The following is a 21,191-nucleotide window of genomic DNA, read 5'->3' as shown; positions in this document are numbered from 1 at the left end:
TCTGTGGATGTCTGTTAGATCCATGGCGTCTTTTAATTCTGATATTTCTTTCCTCATTATTATTTAGCATGTTCTATGTAAAGATGAATGGGGCTTGATGGTGTGATGGTGAGCATACTTACCTTCCAAAGACGTGTGCATATTTTATCCATCAAATGTTAGTTAGCCACCAGGTTCTCTCTCTCTCTCTCTCTCTCTCTCTCTCTCTCTGTCTCTCTCTCTCTCTCTCTCTCTCTCTCTCTCTCTTTCTCCCTCCCTCCCTCCCCCCTCTCTCTCAATAAGAGTTTTAGGTAAAAATGTTTACAGAAGTTTTCAGTTTTAAAAGAAAGGTTTATAATTATAAATCTTTCATTAGAATAGCAGAGAAACCCTCTTCTGGTGAAACCCAATTGTACCACCTGGGAACTAAACTTCATGATTGTCCATGGGCACATGAACCAGATCTACCAACAGCTCCCAGGAATCCCTTGAATTTGCTCCAGAAATCTAGCATACTCAGCTTCCTACAACAAGTAGGAAACATGGACTCCTATGCTTACATGCCTACCCAACCCAGAAACTTAGTAAACAAGAAACACAATCCATGGGCTTCCTTCAGAAAAGGATTTGTTTCCCCTGCTTAGGTGTACACATCTCAGAAACTATCCTCCAGTCCCTGGCCAGCCTGCTGCACTAGATCCATCTAAAACCTCTAGGAACTTCGTTCCAGCAGCCCAGGCCACAGGCTTTTGTAACAAACAGGCTACCTGACTGCTCCAGCTTAGGATAGCACATTCCATTCTGGAACATTCTGTACCAGACCCATGTAGGAAAATTACTCACACTTAATCTTTTCCTGTACATTATACATGCCTCTACTAAGAAGAAAGGCAGACTGAATAAGGATCATGGGATGGAGGAGTAGTAAAGGAAGGAAAAGGAGAAGGAAGAACCATAACCAATGATGTACTGTAGATGTGAAATTTCAACACAGAAGCAAGTGTAAAACCAAGATATAGGTCTACTCCACACATCACTAATCCCATACACCTTTCCTGGAAGAAATTCCAGACAAAGAATTCAAAAGAGTGATTTTAAGTGTGCTTAAACAACTGAACACAGACACAAATACAGTAAAAACAAAACAAAACAAATCAAAGCAAAGCAAACAAACCAAAGAAATGAATGAAATAAGGAATTATATCCCAGTCATGAAAATACAGTTTAACACCAAGATAAAATTGCTGAAGAAAACTGAAACTGAAATGTAGCAGAGAAATAAACTCTCAATGAAATGAGACTTCGGTGAAAAGTCTTACCAATAGAATAGATTACATAGAATATTGAATCCAAGCACTGGAGAATATGCACACTTCTCAATGCTCCATGAAAATGTTTACAGATTGACCATGCATTAGGATAGAAAGCAAGTCTCAACAAATGGAGGACATTTGTCATAAAATCTTGTATTATATCTCATAATAATTCAATAAAGATGGCTGATAAAAGCAGTGGAAACTGCAGCACGGGCACAAGCCATGGAGACTAAGTACCACACTAGTGACTGGTAATGGATCCAAGATGGAAAATATTAAATCCCTAGAATTCAAAGAAAATAAAAACACAACATAACAATATTTATGAGGCACACTGGAGGCATTTATACGAAGGAAGTTTATTTATTTGTTCTTTTTTTTGAGACAGTGTCTCTATTTCTAATCCTGGTTGTCCTGGAATTCACTATGTAGTTCTCACCAGGTTGGCCTCAAAGTCACAAACATCCACCTGCCACTACCTCCTGGGTGCTGGGGTTGAAGGCATGTTTACCACACCCAGCAAAGGAGATGGACCTACTTCAAACAAATTGAGAAATATCCAGTTTGTAGCTAAATATACACTGAAAAGCCTTAGAAAGTTCTTAGAAATGACACTCCTAAAATAATAAATAGAAAGAAATAATCAAATCAGGGATGAATTTAATTAAAAGCAAGAAATGCAATTTATTTATTAAACCCAGGGTCGGTCTTTAAAAAGACTATTATGCTTTTACCCAAATTAACCCAAAGAAAGTGATAAACTCAAAATTAATCAAAAGAAAGTGATAAAGTCAAAATTAAATAAAGTTATAGATGAAAAGGAGATATTATAACAGACACAAAAGAAATTCATAAAATCAGAAGAATGTACTACAAACATTTATGTTTAAGTCCTTTTAGAAAATCTAAAGAGAACAGATCAATTTCCTAAGACTTACCAAAGTTAAATCAAAATGAAGTAAAAACATTGAAGAAGACATTTTACAATCTACAAGATGAAAGCTGTAATTAAAATCCCCTATCTAGGAAGGCAAAAAGACACATGCTGTTAATCCTAGCAGTAGGAAGGCAGAGACAGTTGAATAACTCTGAGTTACAAGCCAGCCTTGTCTACATAGCATGCTCCAGGACAGTGAGTGCTACAACACAGAAAGACTTTGTCAAAACAAAACACAACAAAAACAAAACCAAACAAACAAAATCCTTTCTCCATCCAGAAAAAGACAAGGGCCAAATGAATTCAGCACAGAGTTCTATTAGACCTTCAGAGAACTGACACTGTATTCCTCAAATTATTCCATAAATCCACAAGAAAGGGATATTTCTAAATTCTTTTAATGAATGCAGTATTACCCTGATATCAAATCCAGTAAAAAAAATTAACAAAAAGAAAAAAAATTGACAAATTTCCGTAATGTACATACAAGCAAAAACTCTCAACAAAGGACTTTCAATCAAACTTAAGAACTCTTCAAAAAAGAACACATCAACTGTGATAGTTAGGCTTTATCCTACAAACTATAATTAGATCCTTATATTTCACTCTGAACAAAGCTCAATTCCAAGTGTATCAAGAGCCTCAGCATAAGACCTGATGTCCTGAACTGTTAGAAGGGAAAGTAGGGAATTTGCTTCAACTTAAAGGCACTTTCTGAACAGGGCTCCAGTAGTACAGGCACCAAGACTGTCAATCAATGATCAGGACTCTGTGAAACTGAAACCTTCTATACCACACAGAAGACCATCATGTGAGTGAAGAGGCAGCCTAGGGAATGGAGACACCTTTCTCAGATACACACTGCTGAAGACAAGTACGAAATAGCAAGACAAAACAACCTAATAAAAAATGGGATTTGAAATAAAGATAGTTTCTAAAGGAAGAAATACAAATATAAATTTTTTTATATATCAAAATCATTACCCATCATGGAAAAGAAAATTAAAGCTAATTTTTTTTTGTTTTTTTTCTTGGATATTTTATGTATTTACATTTCAAATGCCCCTCCTCCTCCCATATTTCCTCCTCCTCCCCCTGCTTCTATGAGGATGTTCCCACTCCGACCTACCCACTTCAACCTCAACACCCTGGAATTCCCCTAAATTGGGGAAACAAGACTTCACAGAACCAAGGGCTTTTCCTCCTATTGATGCTGGACAATGCCATTCTCTGCTACATATGCGGCTGAAGACATGGGTCTCTCTATGTGGACTCGTTTGTTGGTGGTTTAGCCTTGGGAGCTCTGGTGGGGTCTGCCTGGTTTATATTGTTGTTCTTCCTATGGGTTTGCAAACCCCTTCAGCTTCTTTAGTCTTTCCTCTATCTCCTCCACTGGGGTCCCCATGCTTTGTCCAGTGATTAGCTGCAAGCATCCTCATCTATTTCAGTAGGGTTCTGGCAGAGTCTCTCAGGAGACATCCATATTGGGCTCTTGTCAGCAAATACTTTTTGGCAGCAGCAAAAGTGACTTAGTTTGGTGGCTAAATATAGAATGGATTCCCCAGGTGGGGCAGTCTCTGGATGACCTTTTCTTCAGTCCCTACTCCACTTTTTGTCCCTGTATTTCCTCCCGTGAGTATTTTGTTCTCCATTCTAAGAAGGACTGAAGTACCCACATTTTGGCCTTCCTTCTTCTTGACCTTCATGTGATCTGTGTAATTTTTCTTTGGTGTTCCAAGCTTTTGGGCTAATATCTACTCATCGGTGAGTGCATACCATGTGTGTTCTTTTGTACTGGGTTACCTCACTCAGGATGGTATTTAAATTAAAACTGCTTTAAGGTTTAGTCTTATTCCAGTCAGAATGGCAAAGAGAAAAATGACAGATGATGATGTGGAGACAGGGGGATTCTTAATCACTTTTGGTAGTGTAAACTAGTGTCACCACTATGGAAACTAATGTCGGTGTTACTCAGAAAAGTTAAAATAGCCCAACCATATGATCCAGCTATACCACTTTAGGACAGATTCTCAAAGGACACCGTATCCTTACTACAAAGATAACTGTTTATCCCTGTTCATTGCTACACTGGTTGCAATAGCTAGGACGTGGAAACAAAGTAAGGGTCCATTAGTGATTGAATGGATAATTGGCTGTGATACATGCACAAGATTATACAATCAAGCCATCCAAAATTACCACATAGATGGGGAGAAGGCTCATGGAGTCAGTATTCTTCAGTCATGTTGCCATGGACATCTACCGATGATCTAGGACATGGTTCCACATTCATCCACATACTGAAAATTCTAAGTAGACTCAGTAGCTCTAAACAAAGATAGGACTTGAGGTTTATGGGAAGGGTGTTATGAGTTGAATAGGAGAGGGTTTAGAAATTGGGGAATTAGGATTGAATTTGATTAAACAAAAGTTATATATTATGACATTCACAAGTCACAACTAAAAGATAGGCAAGATAAAAATAAAGCAGGAGAATAATTAACTAAACAAACTAATGTTAATGATGCACCACAAGGTCCTAGAGAAAGAAAGAAGCAAAACCTCAAAACAGAAGAAGTAATAGAACACAAGTAATATAATGCAGAAAACGAAATGGAAGGTATAGGACAAAAATTTAAAAATAAAACAAAGATAGTTTGTTAAAGGAAAAGACTGAAAATCCTTATCCCCATTAACCAAGAGATGGACTAACACAAATTCATAAAGCTATAGGTAAAATGGGTGGTATAAGAGTTATACATAAATCCTATGGGCTGTTACGGCTGTTTATTTTAAAACTATACTCTAAGAGGATGAAAATAGAAAAGTAGATGAAAATATAAAAGTAGATAATTTCCTGAATATATATATGAATTACTGGATTTACTTCAGGAAGACCTAAACCACATAAATAAATCCATAGCAGGCAATGAAAGCGAAGCAACCAGAGCCTCCACACAGAGAAATGGTCAGGACAGGACACTGAATGCCAGATTCTCCCAGAACTTTAACGAAGTATAACCATGCTTTTCAAAATGTTCCATTTGTAGAAACTGAAGGAAATCTATGAAAATATCCTGTGATATCTGCATTACCTGCTACAAAACTCAAGTCACACACACACACACACACACACAAACACACACACACACACACACACACACACAAACACACCAGTGGAATTGGACTTTAGGACTTAGAAGTAAAACAACACAACTCTAGCACATGCAATGGTGAAAAGACATTTTCTTCAGTAAATGGTGCTGGTGAAAAACAGATTATGAAGAAGAATGAAATGTTGGCTGTCACCCTGTGCAAAATTAAGTACAAATTAACCAAATTTAAGACGAGACCTTCAAATACTAATTACTGAAAAGATAAGACAAGGGAAATCACATTAAGAATATACCAGGTTTTTTTTTTTTTTACTATGATTGTATCTTATGTACATTCTGGTTTTTGTTAGAATTGCAAGTTTTACAAGATTAATTCATGTAAATCTTAAACAAAATTTAAAAGCCATTTTTCATAGACAAAGAGAGAAAAACGATCTACAAAATTTGTATGGAGGTACAAAAGACCAAAGAGAGCTAAAGCAATCACAAACAACAAAGATGGTGAGGGAGTTACAGATTTCAAATGTACTACAGAACCAAACAATTAAAATGGCAGGATGAAGATGTATAGACATAATTTCACTGGGGATCAAGATTAAAGGAGTCAATGGTGAACAGCATGGAGAGACCTCTAATGAGGGTGCAGCCTCAGCAGAAGTAGACTCTGACATGTTGAAGACATTAGGACGTGGCTGTGGGACAGTCCGTCATCAGGAACAGTGGCAGCTCTAGGGTGGGCACACCTTGAGCCTATGAAAGAAGCCACATGTGCTGTGCATGGCAAAGCTGTTGAAGTGGAGATAGCCAAGCCCCTTGGAGCTCAGAAAATCATGAGTGAGTTCCAGACACCAAACAATGAACATTCACGCTGGTGGGCTTATCTTTAATCTGATTGTAGCTGTTCCCTGGTTTTAATTTGTTCTTATTGTGCAACAATACATCCTTAAGATATTAAGTTGGATTTTAACAGCATTTAAAAGGTCTCTGAAGATGTGAATTGTTTAAAGACTGTGAACATTTTAAAGTCATACTCTGTTATATATTGTAACAGTAACATGAAATCCTAGGAATCACCAAGAAAGGAAAGGTTATGACTTAGTACTGGTATGCTTATGTCAAATACACAAGTGTTCCACTGTGGCATTTATATTAGGCAACTCAATACAATCTACAGTCATTTGGGAAGAAAAAAAACTTTAACTGAGCAATCTCTTCACTCAGAATGGTGTCTAACCATATCTGTGTAGTGTTATCTTGATTAATAATGTCTGTGAGCAGGCCCAGTCCACTACAGATATCCTCCTTGGACAGGTGGTCCTGTCTTCTCTAAGAAAGCTGAGTGGGCCAGAAATCCAGAAAGCCAGAAAGCAAAATTTTTCTATTATCTCTGCTTCAGTTCTGGCCTCCTGCCTTGAGTTTCTGCCTTAGATTCCTTGTAGGACAGGTTAGAATTGGCAAGGTGGAATAATCCCCTGTTGATGTTATTTTTATCACAGCAACAGAGACACAAGCTAGGACAAAATGTTTATGTTTATACCCCTAGGCTGCCAGTGGTGTCAAAAAGCTTCTTTTTGCATTGGGCACCATTCAATGCAGAAATCAAAGAACTAAAAATAAACAACTGAGAGTGTTCAACCCTAAGTGGGACATTTTTATTAGCCTCTCTGATAAAGGCTCACGGAACATTCAAGAAAAGGAGGTAGAACAAATATCAAAGCTGGGTGGTGGTGGCATGCACCTGTGATTCCAGTACTTAAGTCAGGTTAATCTCTGAGTTTGAGGCCAACTTGATCTACAAAGCAAGTTCCAAAACATCTGGGGCAACAGAGAAAAACCCGTCTCAAAATATTGTGAAAAAATAGATAGATTAGGTAGATAGACAGACAGACAGGGAGGCGGGGAAGTAGATATACAGACAGAGATCTGAGAGCCTGAAGATAGGAAGGATTGCTGGGGATTGCTGTTTTCCCAGCATGACATGGCTGTCATAGTTATGAATTCCTAGCATATGTGATTTCTGACATGACCTCTCCTTACATGAGACTAAGCCAGCCAAATATGCCACATGAATAGGGAACTGCTTCGTGGGCCTCACTCCATGCAAAGGACTATTGTCAGCTGATAACTTCTGGAGAATGGCAAATAACTCTTCTTTGAAGATGTAGGCATTTGTAGGTTTCCCATGCACACACCAATATAAATATTGACCAGACTTAGTGGAATTGGTATCTGTTGCTATGACCACAACAAACAAACAAAGCAACAACTTGGGAAAGAAAAAAGCTTTATCTTAGCTTATAATTCCAGATGATAGTCTATCCCTGAGAGAAGTCAGTGCAGAAACTTGAAAGCAGCCCTGCCTGCTATTTTATCCAGTATTACCTCTGGCCACTTTCCAGCCAAAAGGATAGAGCATGAACAAAGATGCTGTTTACTATCTGTCCTGCAGGTCACCTTGTACACAGAGATTTCTTAGACAATGTAGGACCATCTGGCTAGGATGATCTGGCCCATAATGGGCTGGACCTCCCAGCAGTTATTAACAAACAAGACAATTTCCCAAGACAAATCTCTGAAGGTCCCCATTCAAATAGGACAAATATTCACGGTTCACCAAAATACAAAGAATAAGGTGATAAAAGCTGCAAACAGAGGTAGAATCAGTTTCCTCCAGCAACAAACTCCCACATAGGTTTTCCAATCCTGTCTCATCAGGTCTAAACACATGTATATATGGACAATACCAAATGGAGTCAGTAGGTTGCATGTACTATACACGTATACGTGTATATGTATATGATGTGTCTATATGATGCATATGTACATGTATATCATTTGTATATATTATGCATATATGTAGAGAGAAAAAGGGAGAGACAAATGCAGACTGGGAACATTTGTAGGAAGATAACACTAGCAGGAGTAGGGATGGTACAAGGGATGGTGTTGAGGTAAATATGAGCAAACGATGATATATTTGGATGAAAATGTCATAAGAACACATTATTGTGCACATTGACTAAAAATAATTAAGATTCTCTTAGTGACTGTAATTTCTTCCCCTGTGAGAACTCTAACAAATACTTAATTGCAAAGGAATGCAGCGAAGCACAGATGTGTCGTTCATTAAGACAACATCACAACAAGAGCACAGGAAAGCCAGGCTGTGATGGGCATTTTGTGGCACTTGACAAGCATTCATTTCCTGATACACACAATTTCCTTTTGTGTAATTGACTTTTTACACTTTTTGACATGGGTTACTAAGAATTGGCAGCCATCATAGCGAAATTTGCAGTAGATATTAAGAATAATCATATCCAGGAATGAGGAAATCAAGCACAAAATTCGTGAAGCAGTCTGCTCAAGTTCCCTCAGCTACTAAGTCCAGAACTTGAACCCAAGCCCTATTCTCCTGAACATTGCTATGCTGTCCCACGACAGAAGATTCAACATCTTTGGCATGTCTGCTAAGTACTGAACAAGAAAGCACATGGAAACCACACAGCTCAGAAGTGCCCCTACTTCAAAAGCTTAACTGGATTTGCTTATCATGCACTCCATACAGACTAACAGGCATGCTCTGAAGTTCCAGTGTCTCTCATAAGACAAACTCATAGAGTCTTCTGAGTTCTGTTTGACAGTGCAACTTAATGACAGCTTTCATGGCTTCTCATAGATATCTGTGATCAGTCTCCCATCCTACTGCCAACGGGGAAACTGTTCATTAAGTTGGAAGGGTAGATGCACGATAGAAGGCAACAAGAGCTCACTATGATACACTACCTACAGCAGCTTCTTCTCTATCAGTGCATTGTTCCTAGATCTCAGGATATTTCTGTAGTACGAAGAAGGTCAACATATAGCATGAATTTCACTTAGCAAGAAAAATGCCCCACCTTGGACAACAAGGCAAGTCCCATACCTTAAGTAGTCTTCTGCTAACCAGTGCAGAACGTAGATGAAGCATACTTGGCACTGCTACATGAATCAGCATTGTATCTGACAGCTGTAGATAAAATATAACCTTCTTCCTGGATCCTCCCCTGCCATGATTGTCAAAAACTTCTAACTGCAAATCAGCAATGATAGCTACTGCTACCACGAGGTGTTCTTCCAATTTAATTCATGAGCACTAGAGGTCAGCCAGGAGCTCAGCTCAAATATCAAATTCTTCAGTTAGACCTCTGGTGGTAGATTTGGTCAAAAACATTTTTTTCTTTGTCAGAACAAACACTGTGTGATAATTTTTTGGATATTTTTTATTTACATTTCAAATGTTATCTCCTTTCTCCCACCCAACCACCCAACACTTCCCACCTCCCCTCCATGTTCTGATATTCCCCTACACTGGGGGGTCTAGCCTTGGCAGGACCAAGGGCTCCTACCTTTGGTGCCCAACAAGGCCATCCTCTGAATTTGCAGAGGAGACATGGGTCTGTCCATGTGTACTCTTTGGATGGTGATTTAGTCCCTGGGGGCTCTGGTTGGTTGGTATTGTTGTTCTGGGGTTGCAAGCCCCTTCAGCTCCTTCAATCCTTTTTTCTAACTCCTCTAATGGGGACCCCATTCTCAGTTCAATGATTGACTGTGAGCATTCGCCTCTGTATTTGTTATGCTCTCACAGAGACTCTCAGGGGACAGCTATATCAGGCTACTGTCAGCATGCACTTCTTGGCATCAGCAATATTGTGTGGGTTTGGTGGCTGTATGGACATGGACTGGATTCCCAGGTGGGACAGTCTCTGGATGGCCTTTCCTTCAGCCTTTGCTCCAAACTTTGCCTCCGTATCTCTTCCTGTGAATATGTTTGTTCCCCCTAAGGATGGATGTATCCGCACTTTGGTCATCCTTCTTCTTGAACGTCATGTGTTCTGTGCATTGCATTTTGGGTAATTCAAACTTTTGGGCTAATATCTACTTACCAGTAAGTGTATACCGTGTGTGTGTGTGTGTGTGTGTGTGTGTGTGTGTTTCTTTTTTTGTGTGTGATTGGGTTACCTCACTCAGGATATTTTCTAGTTCCATCCATTTGCATATGAATTTCATGGTCATTGTTTTTAATAGCTGAGTAATACTCCATTGTGTAGATGTACCACATTGTCTGTATCCATTCCTCTGTTGAGGGGCATCTGGGTTGCTTCCAGCTTCTGGCTATTAAACGTAAGGCTGTTATGAACATAGTGAAACATCTGTACTTGTTATATGTTGGAGCATCTTTTGGGAATATGCCCAGGAATGGTATAGCTGAGTCCTTAGGTAGTACTGTGTCCAATTTCCTGGGATATTGAATCACTGAGAGGCACCCAAAGAAATGTTCAACATTCTTAGTCATCAGGGAAATGCAAATCAAAACAACCCTGAGATTCTCCCTCACCCCAGTCAAAATGGCTAAGATAAAAGTCTCAGGTGACAACAGATGCTGGCGAGGATGTAGAGAAAGAGGAACACTTCTCCATTTCTGGTGGGATTTCAAGCTGGTACAACCACTCTGGAAATCAATCTGGACGTTCCTCAGAAAATTTGGAATACTACCACCTGAGGACCCAGCTATACCACTCCTGAGGAACCGTTAAAAAGGACAACTACTAACAAATTCATAGGATATTACACTTATTTATTCATTAAAACGTTCTTTAAATTTGTGTCCTTGTTGACTTCTCAGGCTTTTGCTTCTTACAGTAAAGAATATAAATTTTGCGTCTGCTAAGATTCTGTCGCTTGCATTCAGTGAGTTCTCTGAGTGCACATTGGCTTCCCTTCCCTGCCTGGGATTCTCCTGCCAAACTCAGAGAGGTGGACTTGCAGAATCCTTCTGCTCTGAAGTTTCCTTGTTGGTTTTTAATTTAGGAAGACTTGCTAAAGTCACAGTGAAACATTGAAGTCTAAGATCATTAGTGATTAGGGACCCATGTGACATTTTCTGTCAATTAGAGTTTATTTTGTTGAACCGGGAGCCATGCTCCGTGTACTCACATGCACAAGACTTACCCTCTGTGGCTATGCAGTGGCTCTCCTCAGCTCTCTGACTAGCTGTGGCCTGAAGTCTCCTTTGTCAAATATGAGACGTGCAGTGCCATGTTTACAGCTGTCAATTACTTCCGATGCTGATCTCTATGGTTGGACTTTCAGTGTTTGATGTCCTTAGCTACGGGAAGTGTTTCCTGGAGACACAGATAGTATTCTTTGTCAATGCCCCCAGGTAGCCTATGGTTTTTAATTGGTGAATTGAAGTTATTTACCTTCTTTATCATGTACAGTTTATGCAAATTACCTAGAAACAGGACCTGGATCATACACTCCCTAATTAAAAGCAGTCACTGCTTTTGCAGAGGACTTAGATTCAGTGCCTGACCTCCACGTGGTAAATCCTTTCCTCTAATAACGCCAATTTCCAGAATCTAATATCCCTTTCTGGCCTCCATGAGCACCAGACTTCACCCAGTACACACATATACATGCTGACAAAAAGGTTACACACATGATATAAAAATAATCTTTAAAAACATATCTGGAAACACATTTCTCAGAATTTCCTTCTCCATGTTGCTGTGTTTTGGGGGTGGACATGGAAAAGGCAGCTGTAGAAGACTTAAGAAACAGGTGTGATGTATTTAATTATTTTTATATAGCCCTGCAGATTCAGGCCCCATAAATATTTGATGTCCATTAGATTCCAGCTCACTTTACCATTAACTCTCTACTCCTCACTTCTACAGCTTTTCTTTATTCAGGTCGATTCTGTGTGCATCACATTGGCAAATGGCGTGATTTCTGATGCTCCCCCAAACCAGAGGGACTGAGGAGGTGAGGGAGGTTTATCCTTCTAGATTCCATTGGCTTTCTGGGTCTCACTGAATTCTTACAAATCTCAGGACAGCCAGGTGCTATGCTCATGTACCTGTCCTCCCCAACTGCTGGTTAAGCTGAACTTCAGTACCTCAGGCTCAGCATTAGATACAAAGGTAAAGATTGGTGGAGTCACCACCAGTATTTCATGGAGAGAAATCCTTATAGTCTGTCTCTGACTACCACATTCATGCTGGATCTCCTTCTGAGTGTAGCTTTCTCCAGGAAATTATGCTCTTTGCTATTCCAGATGCCTCCTCTGAGGTATGTTCTGTTAACAAATTAAAGAGAAACTTCAAATTATTGTGGTGCAAGATTCCCAAGTGAAGAAAATATTACACATATTCTCAGCAGTCTATTTTTAACTCTGTTTTAAGTCAGTGTAGTATACAAAGCCGCTCACGATAATTATTTCTAAATTGCATGCCCTGAGGTTTTACTTAGAAACACAGTTCTCATGCAGACCACAGACGGGGCATCCACAGTTGAGATCTTCTTGTTCAGGATGTGCAGGTGTGCATCTCAGCTGGGCTCCCTCTCTCAGGGAGCCTCTGCTTAAGGAGCCCCAGTTTTTGTTCAGCTTGTGCTATCACTTCAAACACTGTGTCAGTTTCCCAGAGAGCACAGAAATACTTCCCCGAATCCTCTGGCTGAGAGGCTGAAATGACAAGGCTGATGGACTTGAGTGATTGCTGGAAGATTACAGAATAGCGGCCGCTCCTCTGGTTCTGAGAATCAAAAGAAGGTTGGAGAATAAGGAAAACCATCTCTCCACTAAGAAGCTGCTTGTACCAAAAAAGATAATATGTGCCATAACTTGTCTCATATGAACACTCCAGGGTGACTTCTTCCCCCTCCTGCCTGCTTGCTGATGAGTGAGCTTGAGTCACTTTCTGGGCCATATTACATCCTGCAAAACAACCAGAAGAACGAATTAAAAGCTTATCCTGTGGAAGTGTGAACCAAACATTGTTGGAATTGGGCCCCTTAGGACCCAAAGAGAAAGGCAACTGAATACAAATTTCTCTGGCTTCCCTCAACTCCTTCTTGCCCCTCGTATCTATAGGAACCGTCATTTGCCTGGGGCAATGCTTCCTGTTAGATACACTTAGTTATACGTGATGCATCATACCAGACAAAGCCAAGGCCACCAGCACACAGAGCAGGCTCTGAGGAGGAATGTGGCACATGTCCCTCTGCAGGAGTGTGTCTGTTCCACCTCAGCTCAGCTCAGCTCTCAGTCTGAGCAACAGGCAGTGTGCACATGAACTGCCTGTGTGTCTTTCATTACCTCAAGCAGGAAATGGGGTTTTGTGTGATCATAGGCCACAAGTTCCGTACACAGTGATCAAATGTGTAGCTCACCACAGACCTTTACTTGCTTCCTTGTTTTTCTTAGTAGTCAAAAGAGGCAGCACTTAGAAAAGGGAGCTTCAGAAAACTCGTGCCTGCTGAGGGTGTAGCTGCTTTAAACACGTGGGTGCTATTCTGTTGCCTTATTAAACTTAATAAAGAAAAAAAGTTCTCAAGGATCTCATAAATTACCCCATGAACCTTTGGGATCTGAAATAATCTTCCTTTCTTAGTGAGTGTGTTGGTTTATCTAAATTCCACAATGAACAAAGTTAGTTTTAAATCACATGGTGAAGGATAGTAGATCAGAATTATTAAAGATCCATGTTTGTTTCTAGTCTGTAAAATAGTAAGAGGAATGACATAATAATCTTTAAAGGCTAAGTAGATGCTCAGTGTGTCAGGGGTCACTTATGAATCATGAGTCATCTCCAGCAGTCACACATGAATTCAGTTGCTGTGGGTGCACCTGAAGTCTGAGCACTAAGAAGCAGAGACGAGAGAATCCTGGAATCTCACTGGTCAGTCAGTCGGTGGGCTTCAGTCTCAGTGAAAGCCTCAACCAAAGACACTAATCAATCAATCAAATAAACAATTATTCAATCAATAAATGTACAAAGCAATAGAGGAAGATACACAATTTGACCACTGGTTTACACACACACACAGACACACACACACACACACACACACACACACACAGAAACACAAATATACACAGACAGGGAGAAAGATGAACAGAGAGACAGAGATACATACACACAAACACACACACATATACAAACACACATATGCACACAGAGAGACAGATGAACAGACAGAGAAACATACATACAGAGATGGGGAGGGGAAGATTGACAGGCAGACATTACACCAATTAAAAAACCCACTGTTACAAAAAATGATTAGGTTTTTAAAGTCTAACATCAAGTTTTATTCAGAAGGTATGTTCATTTCTCTCCAAACAGAGAACTATACTTATTACATGTCCTTGAAGTTTCTGTCCCACTGACATGAAGGATTCAGTCTTGCTTGTTAAATTCTGTGTATTTTTAATTTACAAAACAGTCTCATAATAAACTTGCCAGGTCTCTCTGTGACTCAAACCTATTACATGTCCATGCTACACATAAACCGTCTGTACTTAGAAACATGCTAATTCCAGGTGACTTGGTGGTGGAATTTCTGTGTCCTGCTGTATCCTATTCTGAATGTAGCTCTTCATCTTCCAGGTGTAGTTGTTAATCCAACGGATGAATTAAAATAACCCAGGAAGCAATCAAAACAGAAAATACAAACATTGTCCCTGAAAGAGTTCCAGGCCTCTCTGAGATCAAGTGACCCATAAGCAAGTACATCAGAGACTACTGAGGACTCTGAGGTATCCTCCTCTGTTCACTTCACTGCTGAGAGCTGAGATCACATGCCCTGGACTGCAGTCTCTGTACTTAGCAGGAGACCATGGGAGCCACAGCAGCCTGAGGAGCTCAGGATGGCAGGGCTCTGCCCCTGCTCTAGTTCTCCACAGAGCAGGTGGATGTTCTCCTGCATAGCCACAGACTCTGAGATGTGGCTTTGGAGTACACTGGGTTTGAGTCCTGGGCTGAACAATTGGTCTTATTCTAAATGATCCTGTGTCTTTCCTTGTGATTTATTGATAGACAATACTTCCTAGTGAAGACAAAGTTTAAGATTGGTAGAGAGACAGCTCATCAGTGAACAGCACTTGCTGCTAATAATAAAGGTAGAAGCTCAGCTCCCAGAACATTTGACAAGCTAAGTGTCCTGCAAAAACTCAGACTCCAGCCTTGAGGGATTGGACACCATCTTTTGTCCTTCACATGCACACAGGAGTGATCAACCATGTATATACACAAGTCTTTGTGTACTCACACAGATGTGTGTGCTAGCATACACACACATACACAAACACAAAACCAACCAACCAACCAACCTATCAATCAATCAATATAATCTTTTAAAAAGAAAGGAGCTGGGGCTGGGGATTTAGCTCAGTGGTAGAGCGCTTACCTAGGAAGCGCAAGGCCCTGGGTTCGGTCCCCAACTCCGAAAAGAAGAACCAAAAAAAAAAAAAAAAAAGAAAGGAGCTTAATATTCAAAAATAAGAAAAAGAAATTAGTAATTCAGGAAAATTGGGATAATGGTGTGCTTAGCTAAGAAGTTGGGAGGAAGTTCAATACAGAGAGAGAGAGACAGAGAGAGAGAGACAGAGAGAGAGAGACAGAGAGAGAGAGAGAGAGAGAGAGAGAGAGAGAGAAAGAGAAAGTATAAATGCCACTGAGGATGTTTGAAATAGCCTTAAAGATACTTATTGTTTCATGTTTACCTGAACTACACTCTGTATTTTTTAAGGAAGTTATCCCAGTCAAGGTGGCAATACCCCTCAAGAGACAGATCATCTAATAAGAAACCAAATGCCAGGCATGAGAAACTTCTTTCCATATGTGGATCATGGAAATCCAAGAGGCTCTAGGAAGAGTGCTGGCTATTCCTGTTGCCCTTGGATCCCAGAGATTGAAGTTAAGTCCCTATTGAAGATACAGTGCACGTTGTTTATAGGACTTTAAAGACTTGAACTGGATCTGACCTGAAAACCTCGCTGCTGACCGCTAACTTTCATAACATCAAAAGGTGCCATTCAAGTTGCCAAAGCAGGGAAGACACCAATAGTTCTACCTTGACGTGATTCTTATGAATCACATTAGTGGAGAACCCTGCAAGGTACTTACAAAGGTGCAATGGTAGCACTAATAAATTGGTTATAAACAATGCCTCTCTAATGGGACTCATGGCCCACTCAGCAAGAGAGAAATAAAGCTTGGCATTAAAATGTAGCTAACTACTCAGACCTCATGACATAATGGGTCTTAGAGGAGAATCTACTATTGCCTCTTACTAAACCAGAAACCTTTTATACTGTAATCTAAATACTCCTCCTTATGCCCATGAGTAAGTGTAGATCTCCTACTTCTCAAGGAAGCTTTCCTTTGCGGCAGATGGAGACTATTATAGGAAACCACCACGGGTCAAAATATAGACAACAAGCCATGGGATAGTCAGCCCCTTCTATACATCTACAACAAGGTGCTGAATCTCTCTCTACATCTACATCTATGTTGAATGCTCAGAAAACACTGGAGAAAAGAAGGTAGCAAGAAAGTCTAAGAGTGAGAAGGCCAGGAAGTCTGCTGTAAGACTGTCTGTTAGAAATGACAGGGAAGCAATGCTCTTGGGTGATACCACAACAGACTGCATAACTAGTCCTGAACAATGATGGCGCCCATAGACATAGTAAATGTCATGGGGCTCCATCCCTAGACAAAGAACTACAGACAACTGAGTACAGAGACAAATGGACATCCCCAGGGAGGAGCATTTGATGAATGCTACAGCATCAAGTGGTCAGCACAGAAATCATATGGACACAAACAACACCAGACTCAACAGGTTTATTTATATAGTCATGTACACACACTAGAGGGGTGTGTGTGTGTGTGTGTGTGTGTGTGTGTGTGTGTGTGTGTGTGTGTGTGTAAAAGGGTAACCATAGAAACAGTGGCCACGGATTTGAAGTTACTATTGGAGAGCTTAGGTAAAGCTGGAGGTGGAGGACACAGAAGATGTTTCAGGGAGGGAAGAGGAGGGGAAAATGAGATAAATATGTTTTAATCAAAATAAAAATAATAACCTAAAATATCAAAGTTAATAAATCAATCTGTGATCTGTGATAAGGTCTGAGGGGCCATCTCAGAACTAATTTTTTTAATTTTTATTTACAGCATCATAAAACAAGTTTTTCATGCAATATTTTTGATCATATTCTTTCCCCTTACCCCAACCCCTCCCAAATCCTTCCCCCTACCTTCTACCTAACCCAACTCCATGATCTCTCTCTCTCTCTCTCAATCTCTCTGTCTCTCTCTCTCTCTCAAAGCCATTATTTTTTAAAAAATGTAATAGATTAAAAAAACAGTGAAAAGACAAAAACAAACCAAAACAAAGAGAATGTGGAAACCATTATGTGTTAGGGGTCCTGCCCTGTAGTGTAGGTGGAATGCAGACTACCATGCTAATTAGGGTAATCAAGATTATAAGAGCCCTTTAATTTTTGGCCAGTGACCAATAAAATGGTAATGCCTTAGAGTCTCTTGGTGTCAAAGGTGTCAAAGGTCAGGCATACAGCATTTTTATAAAATCTGTGAAAGACAAAGTTATATCAAAATTCAGCTAGTGTTTTAGTAACTTTGTAACTTCTATTTTGACAGAACATAGTAGGAATTTCAGGCACAACACAACATTTATTTTGACTCTATCTTCAATTATTTTATTTTATATTTAGTTGGTATGAATATAATTTTGGTTAATATATCTGGACCAAGGTCAGGGTTACAGAGATTCCCAGTGTGTGTGTGGTCAAGGCAGATGTGACTGAGAAATGTGAAAACGGACATAAAATGGAGTTAGGAGACAGAGCTGCCTCACTGATGTCGTGGTTGACATGGAAGAAAAGTGGTTTCATTTAGCACCAGGAACCAACTGCAATAGCTTCTTCCTTTTTACAATCAACACTTTTGTTCATATAGCATATTTATTCAGGTTTTCCCCTCCCATTACGCCTGTCATTTCAGTTTTGCTTTGTTTTGGCACGTTTAAATATATTGGCCTGTTTGTTGTTTTGATTATTATTTTGTGGGTTTTGATTTTGTTGTTTGGGGTGGGTGATACTTTTGTTTTATTTTGTTTTTTGAAGCTGAGAGAGGGAGAACGAACATGAAGTTGGTAGACTGGAAAGGGGAGTTGGGAAGATAAGCATGAGTCCCCACTCTATTGCCTATACTCACTCAACTTTCAACTGTTCTGACTCCAGTCTGATTAAAGGTGAAACATGATCACCAACCCTGGCTTTTTGCAGAGACAAACCAGAAATCCTTACCCTTCCTTCCTCCTTACCCAAAACCACTGGGAATTCACATCTCCAAAACATCACAGAAAATTAAAATCAAAACAGATTTGTGAGACTGAACTGTTGTGTTGGGTCCTCAAGAGACAATGGCCCCGACAAAGGCTTATCCGATGACATAGCTCTGGGAATCTTGGCAGGAGTTGGAGAAGGAGAAGAATGAGAGTGAGGAGCTTCAGTATCTAGATGTTCAGTGATGCCATTCACTGTCACAGGAGCCTATACTTGGTGTTGTTCTTCAGTTATTGTTAGAGTTTTCAGAAAAAGAAAACCCTTCTGTAAATCATCTTTCTCTCACAAAACCATGACTACATCAGCAATGGCCAAAATATTTCTTCAGACACTGAAGCATGGAGACCCACACACACAATTGACTGCAGGCTGAAAATGCATCTGGCAAAGGAATTTATGTCAAACCTCAAACTCCAAAAGCAGACGTTTGCTTGCCCACCACAGGAAGACACCGAACTGGTTATTGTTATGTTATACTACATCAATCTGTCAAAACTCTCTCTCAGCTCTCTTTAAATAATTTCCCGCCTTCCATTCCAGAGGAAGCTCAGGGTTCGGCCTCAAGGTACCCAGAGTTTCCAAATTCTCTGTGGTACATCCTTAAGTATGCATTCCCTCTCCTGCTGATGTCCAGCTCAGTGTTTGCATTCTGTGAATCCTACCCCAATCAGATGCAAATACTGTTTCCAATTTCTGACTCTAGTTTAAAATGTGACAAGGATAGAAGACTTTGAAGGACATGGGAAGGTCACTTACTGGTATTTTGAGATATATCTCCTATGCTTAATGCCAACTGGCTTTATTTTCCTTTGTAACTTTCCCTTTGTGATACTGAAAATCTATTCACTGTGGATGAGAAAGAGAATTTATAGCATTCACATTCTTAAATTAAATATCTTCCACAGTGTTTTTGTTCATTTTGTTCTCCTGAGACAGAGTTCCACTGTGTTGCTAAGGCTAGATTCCCAATCCTAGGCTCACATTCCTTCTCACTTGGCTTCCATCTTGTCACATCAACTCTGTGACAAGAAACTATTTAAACGTATAAGACAATGAAAGTTTTTCCATTAGAAATCTGGTTGGCATTTCTACAGCACCAAATGAGTAAACCTTGCAAAGTGTTATGCAATAAGAGGTCCTTTTTCAATTCTGTGCATTGCAGATGGCCGTACAGATGGGAGCTGATTTTATATGATAGGAGTTTTACATCCACTTTATATTTTGTTCATCTATGAAATATACATGTGAAATCATTTCTTTAGTGAAGGTTATGCATTTTCATTATATGAGGAAATTGAATTCTTCATTCCCCACTGATGTCTTCTGTCTATTGTAGACATGACTGCATCCTTGTGAAAACCTCCTGCTTTGCATACTTGAATTTGTTGGAGGTAGATGACATGAGAGGCAAAACAAGAGGAAGTGGTCATGTGAATCACCACTACTCTGGTCATCAGAGGAAATTAAGGTAAAAGAAAGCTCTATGTGATTCCTATCCCAGGATCAAAGTCATTGCCTCCTGACACTGCACTGTAACACCACACATTCAGAACATTGTTGACAAGAGTGCAGGGAGACAGGGACTCTGTAATTTATAGTTGCCACAAACCAATCACACAAAGAACTATTTATACAACTACGCAGCAAAGTGGTTCATCTAAACTAGCTAAGGGAATGGATGGAAGACGCCAGCTGCTCTTGAGGGAGACAGGAGAAAACAAGCCATGACTCCAGCTTGGTCTGTCTCTGGACCAATGGTCTAATCCTCACACTCACTGAGTGACCCCTTCACCTGCTCCTGCAAATGACAACTCCTGTGCATCTCTGCCAGGCTCAGCCCGCAGCAGGGCTTTGCTGGAGCCTCAGCTGCAGGTTTGGGTCTGGGCTGCAGGTGTGTGGAGAGCACTGTGTACTTGCTGCACAGAAGTAGGTGGCTGAGTCTCCAGGCTGAGAGTCTTCGATGTGCAAGGAGAGCTGTTTCTCACTTTTCCTGAGGAAGACTGTGAATCGTCCATCTTTCTTTTTATTGGACACTGATCGTATGGCTATCAGGGGTACAGGGCCTTCCCCAGGGAACTGCTGATACCATGGGAAGTAGTCAAAAGCGCTGTCCTCATAACTGCAGCTCAGAAATGTGGGTCCTCCTTCCCAGACTGTCAGAGATATGGGACTTTGTTTCACCTGCTGCTGGTCACGTCTCTCCTGCTGGCCACTCACCCCTGTGTAGAGAAATAACAACTGTTGTTAGCTTTCCAGGAATTACTTCCTGCTTATGATATCATGACTTCCTGGTGCCTCAATTCTCTTGTGCCTCCACATTAATCCATTAATCCACATTATCTTTGGGTTTCTCCTCCATGACTCACCAGCCAGGTGAAGGCCTAGGAGTAAAAACAATGCTGTCAGGATCTTGTCCATTCCTCCTAGACTGAAGCATGTGGGGAACTCAGGTGGCCTTTTATCTCCCCACAGAACAGACTCCAACTTCACAGGCACCTCAGTCCTTTCAGCAGGCTCCACCCTTCACAAACACTTTGTCTGAAGCTCTTTCTGACATAGAAAGTACTTCCCATTTTGCTCAAGAGATACCTGCATATGCACATTTATTTTAGCACTAAAACCATTGCCAAAATGGAGGTGCAGCTCAT

The 21,191-nt window shown here is 40.3% G+C and overlaps 1 gene segment (V, D, J or C); it reads right to left on the bottom strand.

The window, feature by feature from the left end:
• Window positions 1-20,376: 20,376 nt before the first annotated feature.
• LOC134482216 (T cell receptor alpha variable 23/delta variable 6-like) lies at window positions 20,377-20,961 on the bottom strand. The segment is given in 2 exon segments: window positions 20,377-20,762; window positions 20,910-20,961. Coding segments are annotated over 2 exon segments (438 nt in total).
• Between the last annotated feature and the right edge of the window lie 230 nt (window positions 20,962-21,191).

Source organism: Rattus norvegicus, chromosome 15 (assembly GCF_036323735.1).
Source record: "Rattus norvegicus strain BN/NHsdMcwi chromosome 15, GRCr8, whole genome shotgun sequence".
Lineage (NCBI taxonomy): Eukaryota > Metazoa > Chordata > Mammalia > Rodentia > Muridae > Rattus > Rattus norvegicus.
This window is presented reverse-complemented; position numbering and strand designations above follow the sequence as displayed.